The 22,522-nt window shown below is 36.4% G+C and overlaps 2 protein-coding genes across 3 annotated transcripts in view; both read right to left on the bottom strand.

The window, feature by feature from the left end:
- Positions 1–18,947, bottom strand: part of LOC107670451 (LIM homeobox transcription factor 1-alpha-like) — a 22,568-nt gene extending 3,621 nt beyond the window's left edge. The window contains exons 1-6 of the mRNA XM_016463054.1: positions 18,793–18,947; positions 15,676–15,768; positions 15,360–15,560; positions 1,567–1,799; positions 1,305–1,468; positions 1,146–1,223 (exon numbers count right to left, since the gene is read on the bottom strand). Of these exons, the coding sequence (XP_016318540.1) occupies positions 1,146–1,223; positions 1,305–1,468; positions 1,567–1,799; positions 15,360–15,560; positions 15,676–15,768; positions 18,793–18,836 (813 nt within the window). The 5' untranslated portion in view covers positions 18,837–18,947. The remainder of the gene's footprint in view (positions 1–1,145; positions 1,224–1,304; positions 1,469–1,566; positions 1,800–15,359; positions 15,561–15,675; positions 15,769–18,792) is intronic.
- A 1,632-nt stretch (positions 18,948–20,579) lies between these two features.
- LOC107670530 (GEM-interacting protein-like) overlaps positions 20,580–22,522 on the bottom strand; it is a 28,516-nt gene continuing 26,573 nt past the window's right edge. For both annotated transcript variants that reach the window (XM_016463175.1, XM_016463174.1), the window contains 2 exons: positions 21,768–21,870; positions 20,580–21,453 (listed from right to left, as the gene is read on the bottom strand). In XM_016463175.1, coding sequence (XP_016318661.1) covers positions 20,873–21,453; positions 21,768–21,870 — 684 coding nt within the window. In that variant the 3' untranslated portion in view covers positions 20,580–20,872. The remainder of the gene's footprint in view (positions 21,454–21,767; positions 21,871–22,522) is intronic.

Raw genomic sequence — 22,522 nt, forward strand, 5'->3', positions numbered from 1 at the left:
CATTTAAAGGGACACGCCCCAAAATGAGTCGCTGTGAACAGAGCAAGGTAAAAACGGTGTTGTTTTACACGACCACTGAGGAACTTTAACCAAAGTATGTTGCAGACAGTTCATGAAGACCCTAAAGAATCATATCAAATTGTGGAAGATCAATGTCCCCTTTGAAGCACAGCCACCACAAAATCAGACTTACTTTGAGATCATTCTGAGGTTAAATACATATTTAAAATCATAACAATAAATATTTTATCAGCTATGCTATGATACTGTTTTTGGAATAAAATCTTTACATAGCTATGACAGTAAACACTGGAATCTAACAATGCCTTGGAAAAAAACAGTTAATCTTTAAAAAATGAAGCATAGCTATACATAAACCCATATAGGAAATAAAAGAGTTATCGAATAAGCTTGTTCTAAACTCCTGAAACATTGGTGTTTCATATTTTAGAGCAGTCACTGCAATTTATGAAAGAAATCAATTAAATCTGTATGTGGGAGTGTGTGTGAAAAAAAGCAGATGTAACCCCCTTTGTAATCCTTAACATTTTAGTAAGTAACTAATTTAATTACACATTTTTTCTCAGTAACTGTAACTGATTACAATTACTTTTACTTTGTAATTAAATTACGTAATTCCGTTACATGTAACTAGTTACTCCCCAACACTGCTATCTATCTATCTATCTGAAAGTGTCTATCCATCTGTTTTTTCCTAAAAGTATCTATCTGTCTGTCTGTCTGTCCGTCCGTCCATCTCAGTCCGTCTTCCTATCAGTCTTTCTGAAAGTAAGCTTTATGTCTCGATCTGTCATCTGTCTGCCTGTCTGTATATCTATCTCTCTATCTGAAAGTGTTTGTCTTTTTTATCTGTCTTTCTTAAAGTATCCATCATGCAATTGACAAGCATTTACTTTTTTGTCAAAAATCTACAGTTACATGAAGTTTTTGATTTTCAGTTTATTTTAGTTCTACTCTCTTAAGCCATGTTTTAAGTCTCAGAAATAACACAAACACTGAAATCTCATTTACTGATAGAACAAGGATGGTATTTTTGCTTTTCTCTGGGTTAAATCATGATGAAGCAAAATGGTGTTTCAAACAGGAATGTTTTCAGAATTTACCAAAACCTGATGCCAGCCTACCTTTGCTCTCTGGTTTTGGAACCACACCTGCACGACTCTCACCGTCAGTCCAGTCTCAGCTGCAAGAGTTTCTCTGACCTGCAACAATAGTATATGCATGAGATGTACACAAGTGCTGTTTCCACACGTAATGCACACGAGCGGCCTGTGACCGCTAACCTTTCGGCAGGGTTTGGAAGACACCTCAAAGGAAGCCTTGAAGGCACGTCGCTGTTGTGTGGTCAGGATGGTACGTGGTCTCTTGGATCTCTTGTGCTCCTTCCCATCATCCCCAGCCTTCCCACCAACAGAGACACCACCACCATCCTCATCCTCACTCTTTACTGCAAAGGGGAAACAGCATTGGCTTAAAGGTGAAGAGTCATTTCTGGACTTTAATTATACACGACCTTCAGCGATAGAGCGAGGTCACTGAGGTTACCTGACTCGGTAGGGACCGGGCTGATGGCAGCCAGCATCTCTTTCTCTTTCTCATAGTCTCCCCGGCAGAGCAGCTGTCCCTCCTTTAGCACAAACTCATCACCTCTCTGCAGCCGGCGCTCACACTCGCAGCAGCTGAAGCAGCCCAGGTGGTACACCTGTCCCAGCACACGCATGATGAGCTCCGAGCGGCCGATCGCCTGCAGACAGGCACTGCACTTCCGCACAAACAACCTGACACACACATGGGCACACGTTATTGATGTGTTTCTGAACATTCACTTTATGCAATGTTTTGTCTGTGACACTGGGTGGCAATATTTGACAACGGACTAGATGTCACACAAGCAACTAAGCAAAGATTTATCATTGAACCCTTTAAAGCCTATTGTATTATAGTTGATACACACATTTCTAAGGCCACTAAATGATCAACATGATCAAAACCTTGTTGGAAAAAAAATAAACTTCTGTTGTCTGATTGATAGTTTATACTTTTTTTTTTAGCAAGTAGTTTAATTCTTAAAACACCCACCTTCAAATCTTTAGTGATTTTTATAAAGTAACTGTATAACTTTTTTATTGTTAGTAATATTTCAAAATGAACATTTACCGGATTGAATCAATGTAGGTTTAATTACTTGTATAATAATTTTTTTTAAAAGATAAATCATGTTAAAATGTATGAAATTTGATGCATCGGGCCTTTGAGGAATGTTTATTTATTCATCTCTCAATCATCAATTGTATTGCACTGCATTCTATGAAAATAAAAACTACCAAGCTTTCACCATAAAAGCATATAAATATAAACAAATTATTGACACATATTGAGTAGCAATTTATATGCATTTTATGCAAGTAGTCTGCTATACTTTTAACAAGATGTCACTGATTTACATTACAAGCTATATCACAAATCAGAATTTCATCTTTTTGATCATATAAATGTTTTTTCCTTGAGTATGAGCTACATATTCTCACTTTATAAAAGCCTGATGTATCAAATATGACACTGAACAAAATACACATGCAAAATGTATATTATATCTTGTCCTAACGTTAAATAAACTTTCATTAAAAAAAAATATTATTTCATATGTCAGGTTTTACAGGGTTAATTTTATTAACATTTATTACACTGCATTTAAGCTGTACATTTTATCAGTGTGTCACCTGAGAATTAAACCCCTGACCTTGGTGTTGCTGGCACAGTGCGCTATAGCAAATGTTTTAAAACTTAATGAATTTCCAAAATGATTAACAAATACAGGGATATACAGGGCAAAAGTGAGCAAATGTATTAAGAAGGTCATTTGTCCTGCTACCAACACTGAAAAATGCCTCTTTAAACTGTTTTCCTTCTAAGAGGCTCATCAGCATCACAATTTGTTTTAAAGGCATTATCGCTCTTCAATCTCCACCAAACCCCTCGTTTTTTCCTCCTCTCTCTCCCCTCCCTCACCGCTTGATATTTTCTGCCAGAATTCCCTGTCCTCCCTCTCTCGCTCCCAGCCTCCCTCCCCAGCTCCGTGAAACTAATAAAGACAGGATTAATTAGATTGTTGTTTAAACAGTGCGATGCCCAGACAGACGCTGTAAACTCATAACCAGGGATTGAGGATAGCATGGGGTTAATCTCTCCTCTCTCTTTTTCACACACTCGAATAAACACACCATACTCACACACACACACATTTACCAGCACCTTTATATGGCCGTGCTCATGTACTCTCATAAATATTGACAGGTACCCACAGATGAACCTGTAGATGCTCATGTGGTGTCGATGACAATCTAATCCTCCTGCACAGTTCATTAAGCCAAAGCAACAGTCACCATTCACCCAAATTGTGACATAAACCAGTGTGAAGTTACTGTCAAACACCTGAACGAGACTAAAAAAAAAAAAAGGGTAGATTTCAAATGTAGGCTGTTGTTGTGAGTGTGTTGTTATGTGGTTGCTAGGGTGTTCTGGGTAATTGCTAGGTGGTTGCTTGCTGTCCCGAGTCTTATGATATTGTTGTCTCGGGACCCTCCTTCAATGCATTTTTTTTCCCCAACCAAGTGAAAATCATCAAAAGCCACTCAATTTTACGTATCATACTATCATGGTGCAGGACAAGGTATTATTTAAAGTAATAGTTCAACCAAAATGACAATTCTGACAAGAACTATTCCTACTTGTGTTTAAGGGTTTGTTTAGATCCCTAACCCTAAATATAAGCAATAATAATAGGGATACCTGCATTAGTGACCTAAAAGCACATATATAGGTGGCACATAAAAGAATAGATGCTGTCACACATGATAAGATGAACACAAAACATTTTGGAGGTGAGGAACAGATGAAATGCATGTTTGATGGATAACGCAGACTTCATGACAGTTGCAGAGACGGATGGCGGGAGTTCTGGTGTGTGTGTGTGTGTTTGTGGGTGTTGAGGAGCACCGAGTGCAGGAGATGAAGGTGTCATATCATAAAGCTGCTGAAGGGAGAGGCAGCCAGGTCCACACATTATAGCCTCTAATCTGCACGGATGTGATGATCCTGTCCGAAACGCAGCTGCTATGGCTAATCTGTCTCAATCCATCTGCCAAATATGCCAAATTACCCAAATCACCACCTACAAAGAAGACCAACTCTAAAAACTCATACAGCAACTGACTCTGAGAGTAAATCTCATGAAACCTGTCATATTTCACCTCTAATCCGAAAGAAATAAGTGAAAAACTAAATTTTTCTTAAGGACAATGAAGTCTATTTTTTGGCTCTATGACACAATTTTTATAGTTAATATTTCAAGTTATTTCTACCCAATTCTTAGTAAAATAATGCAAAAAAGTGGCATTCTCATTACAATCATGTGATGAAAAAACTGACGAGTTCTAAATCACAGTCGTATCTGAATAAAAAAAGATACAAATTAATGACAATTGATACACTGGAAAAGAAATTGGCTTTGAAACAAATTTCACGCAAAAATTTCACAAACAGTTATGAAGAAACGGCACTAAATTAAATGTAAACTTTTGAAATAGAAAGACAGAAATTGTATTTTCCAGTAAAAATACACGCCAATAATCTTTTTTGTTTACAACTTCGAAAAATATTTCTTTGGTTTTTTTTGTTTGTTGGTTTGTGTGTGCAGTCATGAGAATTTGGGGTCAGATATTTTTTATTGTCATGAAAATATTAACACAATGTAAAAACTTCTTATTGGTCATAAAGTAGGCTCCATTTACTTTAAGCAAAATATATATATTTTGATTTTGATTTTGAGGTGAAATGTAACCTAGAAATGTTATTGGGTCATGACATTCACCCGCAAACTTTAAAATGAGAGAGAAAAAAAAAACTGGAAACAGACACATTAAACGTGATAGTTACAGAAATAATACCACATTTTGTACTTAAAATACGCAGAAAAATCAGAGTTAACTGAGGATTAAACTACCTTGGGGGAAAGAAATTCTGGGTGCAGGAAGGAAATCAGGCGCTATGTACGTACAAGCTGTGTTCATGATGCCAATTCAATAAAGTTTTACATGAATCTATAGCCAAATCATAGTGTGGGGGCCTAATCCATGCATGAACACATAATTTTACATAATCAAACACTTACTGTCATAGTTGCGCGGTTTATCTTGCAGACTTTGGTGCATTTTGTATATATATATGGAGGCAGTATGTAAATCATACATGTACACATAATTGCAAGGGTTGGTGCGGTGTGTGTGTGTGTGTGTGTGTGTGTATATGTGTGTATGAGCGAGAGAGAAAGAAAGAGAGCGGATATTGCTGTGAGGGAAGGTGGCTCAGAGCCAGGGTTCAGTAATCACATCATCTTCTTTTATTAAATCTCACTGCACTGCTTCTGCGTTATTAAAATCTCCCAGCATTCCCCACAACCCACTCCCGCCACCCTCCCTCCCTCCCCGACACACCAATATTCACAATGATGAGATATGAGAAAACCAACAGGTAGCTGATAAAAATATACACATCAGACCACTCATACACAAAAGAGAAAGCACAGGTGAGCAGCTAAACCGTTCAGTACTGACACATATTATTCTGCCCCAATCATGTCACAGATGCACACTTCAGTACGTACTTGCTAAAAAAATCTGCCTTTTTGAACTTAGCATGCAAACACTGCTATGCACAAACAATAACAATCGACTAGTGGCATGCAGATTTGAATTGTCTAATTATGTTTTGATTGCACTGAGACACATTATAACTTTTGGGTTTATGCTAATAAAACAACAATTAGTGTCATTGTACACTCTAAAACACTCTTAGCTGAATTCATATGCATTTATGGCTTATTAGTCATTTGAAGAACACTTCAACAGGCTTATTAGAAAGTGTACTGCCTATCAAGGTGGCAATAAAGTTAAAATTATATTTCTTACAATGCCTTAGTGTATTAATGAGACTCAATATTTGTAGATGGTCATGTAAAAATCATGGGTGAAAAATACCAGTAACGGTTTATAGATTTATAAATACTGTAACAAATATATTGCTCATTAATGTTAGTAAATGCATGGGACCTTATTGTGAAGAGTTACCGACATACCTTTCATAATGAAAATGATTTACTTATCACTAAAATTCCTCATATGCTTACTAACTGTTTTCTGTTCTGGATTTGCACCAATAGAACAGAGAAATGTTCATGCTGTTTTTGAGTCTGTAATGGACAAAACATTCTGGATGTAGAGAAGGGAACCGCATATGACCAACTTTTTGTCTCAGTATGTTTTCTTGGATGACTCTGCTTTGCAATGCCCTGCCAACGCTGTAAAAATGCTGGTCAGGTCACCAAAATGTACTTCAAATCATCTGAATGATTCAAATTATATACAGGAAAATACATAAAAAATATTTAAAATCGTTGAATCAACCAGATAACATTTAGTTAAACTAGCGAAATACATTTTAAAGGATTCTATCAGGTAGAAATAGATTCTTAAAGGAACAGTCCACCCAAAAATGAATGTTCTCATTATTTACTCTCACTTTCATGTCGTTCCAAACCTGTGCCACTTTTTTCCTTCTATGCTATTTAGAAAAATGTTAAACTATTTTTGTCTCTACAATGAATGTTAGTAGGGTCCAAAACAATATTTGACCCCGCTGACTTAAAAAACATTGTGACATTTTTCAAAATATCTTCTTTTTTGCTCCACAGAAGTCGTCGTACAGCTTTGGAACGACATCAAGGAAATTGTGACGATTTTTGGGAAACTATGCATTCGACACATTTCCACTGATGTCTCATTCTTCAAAATACTACAAAATCCTTGGTAATTCTTTGTAATTCACTAGCCACTTGTCAACAGAGCAAAGGTTTGTAGGAAATACTGATTCTGACAGTGGATATGTTGTAGAATATGATGGGCGTCATAATATCCCATAAAGTAACGTCTTATATAGAGAATTTCACACTAACTTTGGTGACAAATATGCACTATTGGTGTGCTGACGTACTTATTGTGATACATTCCCTGACTGACAGCATAACCTGTCCATACGTTACAATCACACGTCAGTTTCCTGCATCCCTCGTGTGTGTGTGTGTGATACTCAAGGGTTCAGGGACCGACAGGATCGATGTGTTGAGTTGTGTGAGGCGAGAGTGAGTCTGCGAGTGTGTGTATGTGTGTGTTTGGATAAAACAGCTAATCCCCAGGCCACCAGAACGCAATATCCTGTCAGCCAGATTCTCATTTCCTGTCTCTCTGTGGCAGTGCGAGAAAAAAAAAAAGACACATAGAGGGGGGACGGGGGATTCGTTGCCCCAGAAACAGAAGATACGGCAGCCCTGTTTGAGGATATCTATGGCATTCTTCCTATCTCTCCCCCTCCCGCTTTCATTTTTTGCCGTTCTTCTTTTATTATCTCAGATTTAATAAAGCCAAGGCGAGCAGCTTGTTCTGCCATGAAACATTTATTAGCCGTCTGTAATGAAATTGTTGTGCGGGAGGCGAAGTGATGGAGACTCATCACACATTATGCAAAAACAGTGGCAATATCACAAGAGGAGACACCTCGAGCTCATCTCTCCTCTTCCTCTGTCATCTTCCTCTCTCCACCTCTGTTTGTCACCACCATGGCCTTCTGACATCCCATGAGCTCTCCTTCACTGTCTTCTCTTCTCTCCCTCTATCATTGCCTTAAAAGTCTGATCAGTACACTCTGAAAAATAAAGGTTCTTTACTGGCATCCATGCCTCCACGAAGAACCTTTAACATCCACGGAAACTTTCCATTCCACAACTGGCTCTTTATAGTGGAAAAAGGTTCTTTGATTATTAAAATGTTCTTCATACTGAGAAACAAGTGGAATAACTGTTCACTGAAAGGTTCTTTGAGGAACCCAAAATGGTTCACATTGCTGTGAAAACCCTCTTTTGGAACCTTTATTTTTGGGGCTTCATCGGGAACTTCAGGCATAGAAAAACAAAAACAAAACATGTTTTCCAAAGGCAGTAATTCAGGCTCGAAAATATTACTAATAAGCCCACTGGCTCATCTGAAGTACCATGTAAACATATTCACCAACAGGACTACACACACGAGCTTATTTGTTTAAAGCTAAAACTACACTCTTAAAAATTAAGGTTCCAAAAGGGGATATTTGCAGTGATGCCATAGAAGAACCTTTAAATGAACAGTTCTTAAAATAACCATATTTTCTTAGTATGAAGAACTTTTTGAACAAACTTTTGTCGACTGGAAAGATTCCATGGATGTTAAAGGTTCTTAATGGAGCCATTGATGCCAATAAAGAACCTTTATTTTTAAGAGTTGTAGGTTTGTGGTGGTTCAGTATCATTGATCTCAAACTAGAAGCTGAAATTTGACATTTACAAGGAGTGAGTGGCTCCTATGATGCTAGGGTGTTGTGGGTGGTTGCCATGGCGTTGTGATGCAGTTGCTAAGGTGTTCTAAGTGGTTGCTAGGTAGTTGTCTATTGCTAAATCTGACTCTGGTCCCTTTTTGTTCATTTTATCATCGGAGAGGTGAACGTTGTGAATCTGATTGCTCAGAAAAGTAATATACACTACCATTCAAAACTTTGGGGTTGTTAAAATTTGTTAAAAGTAGTCTCTTATGCTCATAAAGGCTGCATTTATTTGATCATAAATACAGTAAAACAGTAATATTGTGAAACATTATTACAATTGAAAATAACTGTTCTTTATTTAAATATATTTTAAAATGTAATTTATTCCTGTGATGCAAAGTTGAATTTTTTTTGCTTCATTACTCCAGTCTTCAGTGTCACACGATCCTTCAGAAATCATTCTAATATTTGAGGCTTAAGAAACATGTATCAATGTTGAATAGTTTTACTACTTCTCTACATTTTTTCAGGATTTTTTTGATGAATTGAAATTTTCAAAAGAACAGCATTTATTTTCATTTATTCTGAAATCTTTTGTAACATTATAAACTTCTTTACTGTCATTTGGTCAATTCGATGCGATCTTGCTGAATAAAACAATTCATTTCTTTTACAAAAAGAAATTCTTTATCACCTCAAATGGTGCACAGCACAACACCAAATAGAAAAAAATGACCAAAAAAAAAAGTTCTGCTGCTCATGAACAGTTTGAACAAAAACCCAGATGTACATAAAAGAGATAGCTTCAGTCGATTGTTGCTTTATTGCATTATGTCTGATTGTATATGCCACAATTTAAGAACAGCATGAATGATAAAACGAATGGAGTTTGCAAGCACTATTGACTAAAGTAAAGAATCCGAGGTACAGCAGCGTCCTACACTAGAGCCCATGTGTCATATTCCTGTGTGACAGTACAACAACTCTCTAACCACAACACAGCTTGTAGTCATGTCTAAGAACATAATTAGCAGCGTTCCCAATCAAGCCCCCTCCATCCCCCTCCCTGTTCCCACAGACACAAAGAGACAGCGAGCAGAGAGATGATTAAGCGAAAATGTGGGATAAACGGAGAGATAAACTGATTGGTGTCATCACGGCTATAAATCTCAACAAGTAGGAAATGAAGTTTGGAACAGAAATATTATTAGAAATCAGACAGTGATGGACGAGCTAGAGGAGAGATGCACTGGGAGGAAGAGAGACCGAGCAAAAGAAAGCTGAAGATTTTGGTAACCATCAACCGAAGTGCTCATAATAATGACTCCGACTGAAGATTTCGGTAGAACGGTGTTACTGTAAATGATTGACATCGAAAAATGTATAATTCAGAAGTTGCTCTTACAAAGTACAGGAGACCTAAATGAGATTGCATTTAAAGGAATATTCTAAGTTAAGCTCTGTCGACACAATGGCATAATACTGATTACCATAAAAAAATATTTGTCCTTTATGTAGGCTACTTTAAAAAAAAGTAAAAATAAACGTAATAATGAGACATTCACAATCCGCTTGTTAAGTTGTGACGTATCAAATACTGTTTCCGGGTCCAAGCCTCTAGTGAGAAAACGATCTCAACAGCTCTTTTATTTATGGCACATCTTTACGCTAAGCTTTTCAGAAAAGATGAATCACTGTCTGGCCAACTAAGATAAAGGTTAGGATCAAGGTTTTTTTTGTATTATAGCATACAATGAGTGTATATCAGCACTGTTTTTTAGTTAATTTGGGAATCTAACGGGTCATTTGGACCTGGAAAAGGTGACAAGTGACGTCACAAACAAATAAAAGTGACATTTTTGCAGAAATGTGGAAGTTATAATAAAAAAAGCATTTAGATAATTCTGTTAAATCGTGTGTTTTATTTGAGCTATACAGCTGTTTTTGTGATTGTTTTAGGGTTTTAGGTGTTACGTTGTCAGGGCATCAAAGTTGTAAAATTGGATATAACTTTACACAGAAAATGCTAGTAAGGAATGTTTTCACACTAAAATCATGTTAATAATCAATAAATCATAATTCATGTTAATAAGCATTTTGTTGAAACAGCGAATATTTTTACATTTATTGATTTCCCCCCATACACTTCCATTACTGTAACCCCGATTTCTGCTTTTTTAAGAAGTGGAGGGACAACTTGAATCTATTTTTGTGTTAATCAGCATTATGCCACAAATGCTGTCGACTGAGCTTAACTGAATCGAAATATTCTGGATTCGAAATTCATCTGAATCCACATTCAATCCGAAATATTCGTAGTTTCGAGTATCAACTTTGTCTCAAATGTTTTTCTTAAAAATCCCTATGATAAATTGAAATAGAATAAATGGAAATCTATGACTTTTGATTGCAGACTTTGATATTTTGGCAAATCCAGGCACAGTTCAGGACATTTTTGAGACCTCTTCTAAAATACTAAAAGACAGTAAGACTCATGATATTATTGGGTCTGAGAAGCATGAGACTTCATGCTAGGAGAAACAAGTGAGATATTAAAGAGCTCTCATTCGTGATTTTTCGTTGTCACTGGCATCTCTTTACACACTGGGGGCTGTTTTCGTTCTGTTTCCCACCCCGCAGAGTGATCTATTAAACTTGAGCGCATCTTAAATATCCGCTCCCCTGTCTCCGCTCTGATAGGCCTCTGAGACCCTCGCTAGTCTAATTTTCTGCCAGGGATCCAGGCACCGTACCCTGGGGCTGAGAGCTTTTATTTGTCTGGGACTGGTTTCATTAGGCTGGGCTGCATGGTTATCTGATGGCTGTGTGTGTTGAAGTCAGCCAGGAAGACAGTGATGGAGAGAATTTGACCATTTTAGGGATGTTAGCAAATGTGGGTTTAATGAATAGGGGCTTGCCTGTGAGTTTGGTTTCGGTATGTGTGTAGATGTTGCTGGAATGATTGAAAACTGAATAGTAAATGAAGTCAGATTTCTGATGACGAAGTGTCGTGAGGAATCATCATGCAGTTGTGATCTTCAAACTGACATTTGTCTTATTGTGTAAATTATTTAAAGTGAAAAATGTTTGGTCTTAATAATATTTCATTAAAATGTCATCTGAAATAAATCCCTGTTCACAACATCTTACATTTTGGTATTTAACTTCCACTTTATGTGATCCAAAGTTGGCATGAAATTAAAATGTACCTATTTTCTAAATGCATGTTTTTGATTTTTTTATTGTGAACAATTCATTCATGCATATGATTCCATACATTTTTTTAAAATTTTTTAATCAATATTTCATAACTCGGTGAAATATTTTTTGGTTGACGTATGCCGGACTTCTCCAATCACTTAGTCTGCTTAAAGGAACACTCCACTATTTTTGAAAATAGGCTCATTTTCCAACTCCCCTAGAGTTAAACAGTTGAGTTTTACCGTTTTCGAATCCATTTAGTTTATCTTCGGGTCTGGCAGTAGCACTTTTAGCTGTAGCTTAGCATAGATCATTGAATCTGATTAGACCGTTAGCATCTCGCTCAAAAATAACCAAAGAGTTTCTATATTTTTCCTATTTAAAACTTGACTCTTCTGTAGTTACTTAAAGAACTAAGAACGACGGCAAATGAAACGATGCAATTTTCTAGGCCGATATGGCTAGGAACTATACTCTCATTCCAGCGTAATAATCAAGGAACTTTGCTGCCGTACCATGGGTGCAGCCGGCGCAATGATATTACGCAGCGCCTGAAAATAGTCCCCAGCACGCTCCCTGTGCAAGCAGGTGGTCACGTTGGTTATGTTGACGGAAGTTAGCCTATTTCCAGTCTTAGTACACAATGTAACTACAGAAGAGTCAAGTTTTAAAAAGGAAAAATATCTAAACTCTTTGGTCATTTTTGAGCGAGATGCTAACGGTCTAATCAGATTCAATGATCTATGCTAAGCTACAGCTAAAAGTGCTACCGCCAGACCCGGAGATCGGCTGAATGGATTCGAAAACGGTAAAACTCAACTGTTTAACTCTAGGGGAGTTGGAAAATGAGTCTATTTTCAAAAATAGTGGAGTGTTCCTTTAACTCTCATTCACACCTGCCTCCATCCAATCAACAACCGACAAACAGAACTAAGTCCCGCCTTACTTTTTTTTTTTCTTTTTAAATTCTCCATTTGACTCAGATGTACATTACAGTATGGAAGAAAAGAGCTGTTGCTACTTCCATTTCATCGTGACATTAATTTGCGATGAAAAAAACTGCCCTACATGGAAAAAAAGTCCTTGTCCTACATCTTTTTTTCTCATTGAATACACTGTTTCACTTGGAAACATGTCATAATAGGAAACTAAAATGGGATGTGAATGCCATTTAATTTTGACTTTAAGTGCACTCTTAAAAATAAAAGTCCTTGATAGGCATCTATGGTTTTATAAAGAACTTTTAACACCCAAAGAATTTTTCCATTCCACACAAGGTTCTTTATAGTGGAAAAAGGCTCTTTAGATTATTATAATGTTCTTCCCACTAATAAAAAATTGTTCTTTTTAAAACATGTTCACTGAAAGGTTCTTTGAGGAACCAAAAAAGGTGCTTCTATGGCATCACTGTGAAAAACCTCTTTTGGAACCTTTATTTTTAAGAGTGTGGCTATTTCTACCTCACCTGATTTTTAAAAATAGTGTGTAATGATTCAGTTATTTTAAATAACATTTTCTTTAATTTAACGTAACTAGGAAATGTATGGTTTCACATCACTTAACAATATATTTTTACAGTAGATTGTCAGCTCAAGATAGTATTTCTTTTTGTTGTTGCTCAAATTCCTTTTTTTTTTTTTACACCATCAAAGATTCCTTGGCACCCCAAAAATGGAGCGCACACCTGCTGTAGATGGAGCACTGGTAAAGGCGCAGGAGTGGTGGGTGCTGACGGACAGACAGCGGAGAACACAGGGAGATATTGTTGTGGATTTACTCAAGGTCACCCACTCAAGAGTGTGCCAAGTCTCCTCCACAAATACACCACATACCATGCAGTCTCAATATTCACAAATAATATCTGCAAACGAGACATTAGCATCAAAGCGCAGCAGGAACGCTTATACCTTTCTTACTTTCTTTACTTACAGAATGAGAAAAACTTAAATCTCTAAAGGAATCTCCACCATATCGTGAAAAAGGCTGTCTTGAATGTACTGTAAATGATAAATGAATTCAAATAATACAAACTGACCAAGCTCAAGGGAATAACAGCACCAGCTTTGACAAGAACAGTCTCACTGTGCTCTGATCCCAGAACAGCCATCTCATTTGTAATCGTTGATCACTTTTACCCTCATTATGACATCCTTGCTGCAAGCACCCATGCAAAACTATTATCAAATCTATGGTCCCATTTTTCTTCAACGGTTTGAAGAAAAGCAGTTAGTATGGTAATTTCATATCCTGAAACAGTCCTGGATCTCAGGTGATCTATCTTTCCGGGAACATATATAGAATTATTTTATATTCCCTTTGGGAATACTGACTGCTAACTTTTCTATCCTCTTTTATTCTCTCCTGTCCGTCTTATTCCTTTCGGTTGGCCTCCAGATGTCAGCAACAGAGGGAGTGTCCACACTGCTCAATGGTGTCTGACACTTCTCACAACAGTGATAACAGGCCACAAAATCGTCCTTCAACTGTCCGCACTCCTGCTGATGTCACTGGGAAATTATGGTTTCTCGGAATCTCCCTCTGACCCAAACTGATACAGAATGATTCATCAGAGAACCAGCAGTTAAAGGGATAGTTCACCCAAAAATGTCAATTCTGCCATTATTTCCGCATCATGTCATTCCAAAGACTTGGTGCACGAGTCATATGAATGTTTTTTCTGGTTCTTCACATTTCTCCTTTGTTTCCCCACAGAAAAAAAAACACAACAAAAAAAACTGAATCTGGGTTTGGTATAAGATGAGGGTGAGTAAATAAATAGATACGTTCTGAATGACGATCTGCATGGAATTTAAAATCAGATTGAAATGGGTGGTGTAAATAAAATAAGCCAATCAAAAGCTAAAATAAACCAATCATAAGGAAAACAAAGCATGTAAATGCTCAAATCTATTTTCTCAGTCGGATTCAAAAATACCTTTGGCGTCACTGCTTATGCTTATTTATGTCTTACAAACTAATCAGTGCAGGAGACTGAATATTTACGAAATATTTCCTAAAAAAGCTCTTCTGGCATGTATGCCATTGTTCCTTATTTCTTTCAAGGCAAAAATGACAATTATACCCGAGGTAGCGCTGCATGCGCTGAGGTTTGTAATGCACATGTAATCAAATATATGAACCGGATTGCAACATTTAGGGTTCATATAAACTGAACTTTCAGAATATGAAATCAGATTGGATTCATTCCGATGTATGAAAATTAGTAAACAAACCTAATGATCACAGAATTGTCTGTTTTTGGTTGAACTATGCCTTTAAGAAGCAGTTTTGAACCTATCCTTCTTCATACATCAACTAAACCTACCATCACCAATATTTAACTACACATTCTAACGGAAATTCCCGCAACACTTTATTTTTCAGTGTCCTTGTTACACACTATATGTACTTACTATAGTAATATAGTACACTATAGCAACTACAATATACAATAGTATAGCAACCAATCCTAAATCTTACCCTAAATCTATAGTAAGCATGTACACTGCAATTGCAATACCTTAAAATAAAGTGTAGCCAAAGTTCCTTATATTCCACAATAGAGCATCAGCATGATCAGAAGATCAACACACCCATGAGGCATTTGCAGAGAGATTAGGGGAATGTTCTGGTGTACTTCACGTTAATCTACGCAGAAAATGGGATGTTTTGTCATACTAGGGCTTTGATGGAGTGTATACAGGCACACGCTGCATATTGAACTGTCTTACTTCTCGTAATCATGCTTGCAGTAAAGCAAGTGATCCCGACAGTAGCAGGTCCCGCTCAGCGCGCTGCGACACACCGCACACTTGACACATGTCTCATGCCAGGACAGTTCATTGACGCGCAGGAGGAAGCGGTCCGCGATGGAAGACTCGCACCCTGCACACACCTCACCTCCTCCCACGTGCTCTGGTGGAGAAGAACAGAACAGGTGTCAGCTGACAGGACACACACAAATGTGCCATGAGGGACTCGAGGCACACACATTACAGCACTGATATTAATATGGAAAGATTAAGAAATTATAAATGAAGAATAAGGGTCTCACTGTAAGGTGTGGCGGAGGGGACCTGCTGAAGACATGATTGGTTTTCTTCTGTTTTCATTCTGTTTCTTCCTTCTTTGGAGTGCTGACTGAAAAACAACAAAGACGTACATATAAAGACAGCAATCAGTCTGTGTTAATATGGAATTATTGTAAGCTGCTTGTGATTGCTCAATGTTATTATCATATTTATTATTATATTTACACGTATTGTGGGTAAAAAGCACACTGTAATGTAATGTTACTGTGAAAATACTGAAAATATTTGCAGCATAATCTGAGGAAACAGAGCATCATTAGTTTCATTAGTAAAAGCCAAAATCAGCTGCAGTGTGGGCCCGTTTTTAATGTGCACTCTAAAATATGTTAATAGTTTTAATAAAAATGGGTTCTATGGTAACAAATGTTGACCATAAGTTACCCTACCATATACAATTAAAAATATATTTTAAAAATAACATTACATTTAATATTACTGTAAAAAATATTTTACAACTAGAAATGGTTTACACTGTAATTTGCAGATACAATGTATATTATATTTAACCTTAAAACGGTACATATACTTGGTAACACTTTACAGTAAGGTTTCATTAGTTAATGTTAGTTATTGTATAAACTAACATGAACAAACAATGAACAATATATTTATTACAGTATTTATTAAACTTTTACTAATCTTCATGTTAATTCACAGTGCATTAACTAATGTTAACAAGCACAACTTTTGTTAAAATGTTATATTATAATTAAGTAAATATTATAATTAACGTTAATTATATAAGATTAATAGCCTAAATGCTGTAGAAGTATTGTTCATGTTTAGTTCATGTTAACTAACTAATGTTAACTAATGATCCTTATTGTAAAGTGTTACCACATACTTTTACGTTATAATGTTGACATTTATAATGCTTAAATTATGTTTTTATAATTCTCTTGTAACTTATGGTGGAAAAGGGGCGTGCCCAGAATTCCTTTCATGAAGCATCACATTTGTTTAAGTTTATGTTTCATTTGAATATTTATAGTTATTTTGTTATCGGTTATGTATAAGAGTGTTTTTAATGGCATTGCATGTAGTTTAATTCATGTTTACTGCAGTATTTTAGTCGTGTGTAACAGTTAAGGTGTTTAGTGTTCGTGGAGATTGCTGGAGAAGTTTTGTTGAACTTAAGTCACCGTTATTGTCACGTTTTAGAAATATAGAAATATATATGTTGGTATAGGCCTACTGATATGCTATGATTTAATGACATGTAAAGTCAGGAACAGCAGGCTACAATATAAACGTAATCTCGTAATGCTTGGATTTTTTTTTTTTACCGTAAATGTAACATTTATTTACAGTGTAGCCTATTCTTCATACGCGTTCTCTCTTATCTGTTTTAATTAAGACATAACCTCTTTTATTTGATCTCACTATATAAAAGGGAAGTGTTTAATGAATGTGTGTGAGAAGGACTGGAGGTGTTTTGTGTTTTAGGAGCTCTTGCAGGTGAATTATTATTATTATTAAGGCGCGCGGCTTCGGTAGACTATATTTGGCAAAACGAAACAACGCAAAAACAAAATCATCAAATATTTCCCGGTCCAGCGCCGTCGCCGTCAGATTTAAATCAGGAAGCCTATTGCCTCTGAAATAATAAGGGATGACGGTCGTGATTAATGCTTTGATTATTGTAATTTAGAATGAAGCTTTCATCTATATTTGAGATTTACACTCATTGAAGTAATAGGCTATGATATGACTGAAAAACTCTGGAAAAAGAGGGAAATCTTAATTCTGTATTTTATTGCCTACTGCTTTTAGAATATTTAGGTTGTATTTTTTTATTTTTGTTGGTGATTAAATTATTAATCCATAATTATTATTATTACTACGTTTATTTCTGCTTATGAAAAACCCCTTGCCTGGAAATTTAAAGGTGAATTTGAAGTGTTTTTTTCTCATCACACGCTGCGTGTCTGATCTCTTTCCCCATTAATAATGCAGTTAATTGCATGAGTTTGATTATTAAAAATACGGGAGTTAATAACGGGTCATCAGTCTCACTGAGGAATATATTCGTATATAAAATATAAATATAATATAAATAAAATATATTCATATATATTTTTTAAATTATTTATTTTTACGGAGCTATATGCTACATGTGATCGAAAATATATTTGAATACTGTCTGTTAAATTTACGTAGACTACATTGGCTATATTGCTCAATTGTCGTCGTATAAAGGGAACATGTTATAATGATTGCGGCTGGTCTAGGCTTATGTTTGACAGAAAAAAAATCAACTTATCATTCGTAGCTAGTATAAACACTCATTCCTTTACGACACCAAACGGATGCAATTGATGAATTCATGATATGATATATTGATGTGCGTTCATTTCATTGTTTAAATGAAAGTTTATATCGATGTGCGTTAATTTCATTGTTTAAATGAAAGTTTAGTGTTAATTTATATTCGAAGATGCTCCATGACAAGAAATATCAGTGCTCTGTGACGTGATATAGCCTAAAGTGCAAACGTAAATATGAACGATATCAATAGAGTGTTTTGCTTATGTGTGAAATAGCGGTGCTTTCTAAGACATCAGTTCGATCCTAATTTTTTACTCGAAACCAATCTATAAACTTAAGCTACAGAAACTAAATTGTGGCTGTAATACACTCAAGTACCGTACAGAGTTACCTATTTTTACAAATCTGACATTTTAAATTATTTGTGCACAATTACACATGCTGAAAAGACGTCCTTGTGGGAAGTGTAGACTTTTGTAAAGGTTATTTTTTTAAATCCTGAACTCATAAAATACAGGCTAAGGTTTTCCTCAAAGTATCAGACATAAAAGTTAGATGCAAATAAATGAATGTATAAACAAATTCATTAACACCAGCGCAGCAAAACTTGGCATTTCTGTAGCCTAAAATGTAGTAGATTAGACTACAGCAGACAATATAGACTATAGCCTATATATGTAAAAGTGTTATCAAAGTCATGAGAATGTATCATGCAGGTCTCTATGTGAACTCACTAAGAAAAGTTCAAGTAGTCTATCATTTGTGTGATGATTGTAGGTGATGCTTATGCGTCCCGTGAACTTACCTCGCGCTGAAACACACTCCTCCTGAGATTTCTGTAGGTAACATCAAAATACCTTTGAAGAAGAGGACGGGCACCAGTGCTCCAGAAGGCAAACTTTAGTGTTATAGTCCAAAATGCACGCAGTGGCGCAAAAGCATCGCCAGACTGTGTGAGATGTTCAGGCTTTATGTGATGGAGTGAAGACTCGGGCTGCGCGCGCACAATTAACGACTGCTGGAGGAAGCTAGGAAACATCAAGGAGGGGTGCAAGAAGAAAAAAACGTGCATTTACAAAGTAGATTTGGTCTATTGAATCTGGCACCGAGTATCTCGCTCTTTCTGCTTCAGAGAAACAGTTTACTTTCTGACTGATATGCTATGCCGTTATAAACAAATAACGTTAGATTGGCAAATTCCATACATCATAGGCTATGTATAATAATCTCATACTTCAGGTAAAGATCATCAGACTTGAGATGAAAGACATATTTCTGAACGTATATTCTAATATTGGTCTATAAGTTACAAGCAAATGAAGTTCAAGATGTCAACGTTACGGTTGAAATCACCATTCAGCATAATGTGCGTACATTATCAACTGTGTCATTTGTACTTGTAGTCTGTATATAGCTTAAATAATGTAAACGTATAAATAAACATTTAGAATATATGTTTAACACAAAAATCTTGGGCAATAACAGAAGTAGCCTATGAAGTTGTAGCCTAATATAGCCGTGTCAAGAGCTACAGTGGAATAATACGTACTTTATACAGTTCTGCTGACAAAACTATGTCTAGCATGGACGTTCAGGTCATTTTTTTAAGTAATTAATATGCTCAATTAAGAGCTAAAAGGTTCTAAGTCGAAAATGTCGTCAAATGGAATGCGCATCCATGTCCACGCGCATCGCGTCTGCCATCTAGTGGCCAAATCCTGGCTCCATGCCTGTTACTACAGAATATGCACTTTCCTGCTGAGTTTAGCTCCAACCCTGATCAAACACACCCCAACAAGCGCTGTAGGATTGCTAGAAAGTTACAGGCAGGTGAGTTTGATCAAAGTTGGAACTAAACTCTGCAGGACAGTGGACCTCGAGGGCCAGAGTTGAGAACCCCTGGGCTAAAGTTAGGCCTATATGAAATACAAATAATAAGCAGGTAGATTAGCGCATAACATTATAAAGTGGTCAGGCACTGATGTGCTCGAAATAATAATTCTCCCCACTGATAATAATGAAACGTCTCATTGTGTGACTCCTCAGTGTCCAGTTTCTCCTGGTATTTAGATATATTGCGCAGATCGCTGCAGAGGCGACGTTTACGGTGATCTCACGTGGTAAATGTTACTTTCCTCAACGCTTTTCAGTATGGACCAATCACTGCTGCTTGCGATAGCCGGATTGTTATTATTATTATTATTAAAGATTAATTCTTAAATGAATTAAAGACTGTTGAGGCGAATTTCACTATTTCACTGAGGCGATATGCAAGAACTTGAATTCATTGAACTTGAATTTATGACATTTTTAACTACTAGGCTAACTAATTTCCAACTTTAAAACTAAAGATCTGTTAAACATGATTGAATTGATCATTTTAGTGGCGTTCTAAAGTTATTACAGAGTAGAGCTCTATATTACAGCGTAGACAAAATCTGACTAAACATATGAATTAGCCTATTATTATTATTATTATTATTGAGATTTATAAAATATAAAAATGCTGGAAACAGATGTGTTGTTGGTTAAGGATGTAAATACACTAAAAATAGTGTGGTTTGAAAGAATCTGAAAACAGCAAGTAGCCAGTTTTTTGTTTTGTTTCCATATATTGCATATCCCAAAGGAGTCATGATTCAGCATCAAACATCTATACAAGACAGGCTGTCTATGCATCTCAAATATACACAGGTAAATTTTGTGCCAAATTTCTAGTGAGAATGGAAACTACCATCTGTACTGTGATTTAACTGTACCATAGGCCTACGTCATGTGCCACAAAGCAGGAAAACTAAAAATGTGCAGTTCATACTAAAAATACTTTAAAGCCCGAAATGGGATGCATTCCAGTGAATTTAAGGAACCCCAGAAATCAATCACTGTCAAACAAAATGGAGCAGCTCGCCCTTCCCTGAATCACTGCGTTTTAGCTTCAATCCGGACAGAACTTTTTGGGTCGTTTTCTCCTCCGTCGGACGCCTCCTCAAGGATCGGATCAGGCGCTCTCTCCCCCCCAGGGTGTTGTTTGATTGGTTGGAATTTCGTTTTCCCATTTGTCCCACATGTTCTTTGAACGAAGAAGCTACTGCTTTAACCCCCTCATCCGATACAGTTCTTTTTACCCCTGCATGAGGTGCAGTCTGAGTCTCAGAGGTGTATGCAGTCTTATTCTGCGGGATGGGGGTCTCATCTAGTAGGCAGTGAGTTTTCATTGGGGTCTGGGGCTCAGGAGAGGAGCTGCGACTGCTGTCTGTGCTTCTTGAAACAACTCCTTCCCTGCTCCCAGAATTATCCCCGTCCCATGACTGAGAGCCTGCTTTGCATAATTGCGCTCCTGCTGAATCCTGTCTGTGGTACTTCACTGGCTGCCTGCTGAAGTGAGCCCTCGACTGAGTTTGTAATTGACTTTCTGTAGCCTGCTCCAAATGCACCTGAGGAGATGCTGTCACCCTCATAGCCAGGACTAGAAGAGATACAGAACAAAATCAGACATTAACAACAGTATCATAGAACAAAACTTTACATTTGATTAGTTTCTCTTTTCTAATTAAAGATTATAATCAAGAGAAATGTTTGAGAAATATCTTTAATCTCTTCGCACATTTAGACAAAAAGCATTTATTTGAGCATCTTATAGTAGTCAAAAGTTTGACTGAAACAGCTTTGCTTATGACAACAGGAAGAAAATTACTGGCAATGGCACAAAAACACAGAGCAAATAGTTTGCGCAAGCAGCAAGCTGATATTGAAGGTCAATGTCTTTTAAAGCCCGCCTACCTGCTCTCTCATTGGCTTCTGGGCTCAGCTGGTCCATTGCTTCATTGGATGATGACTTGTCAGAAATATAACCCTCACTTGAACCTCTCTTGATAGTGCGATTCTGTTAAAATGATAAAAATTCTGAATATAAGTTGACTTGAGGGCCAATGAGGCAGAAGGATCATTTTGATTTTTAAATTGCTATATTATAATATTTTAGTATTATTTTGTAAATAAAGTGTCAGTGAATTTCAATTAAGATTTATAATGTAAACTTGTATCGTTTAAAACTTTGGGGTCAGTAAGATCTTTTTAAAGTCACTTTTATTCAGAAAGGATACATTTAATTAATCAAAAGTGACGGTAAAGAGACGTATAATGTTACAAAAGATTTCTATTTCAAATAAATGCTGTTCTTTTGAGTTTTCTATTCATTGAAGAATCAAAGAATTTAAAAGTAAATCATGGTTTCCACAAAAATATTAAGCAGCACAACTGTTTTCAACATTGATAATAATAATAAATGTTTCTTGAGCAGTAAATCAGCAAATCAGAATGATTTCTGAAGGTTCATGTGACACTGAAGACTGGAGTAATGATGCTGCAAATTCAGCTTTTGAACACTGACAATAATAATGAATGTTTCTTGAGCAGCAAATCAGAATGATTTCTGAAGGTTCATGTGACACTGAAGACTGGAGTAATGATGCTGAAAATTCAGCTTTTGCATCACAGGAATAAATTATATTTTAAAACATAATAGAGAACAGTCA

Source organism: Sinocyclocheilus anshuiensis, unplaced genomic scaffold (genome assembly GCF_001515605.1).
Source record: "Sinocyclocheilus anshuiensis isolate Anshui unplaced genomic scaffold, SAMN03320099.WGS_v1.1 scaffold476, whole genome shotgun sequence".
In the NCBI taxonomy this organism is placed as follows: Eukaryota; Metazoa; Chordata; class Actinopteri; order Cypriniformes; family Cyprinidae; genus Sinocyclocheilus; species Sinocyclocheilus anshuiensis.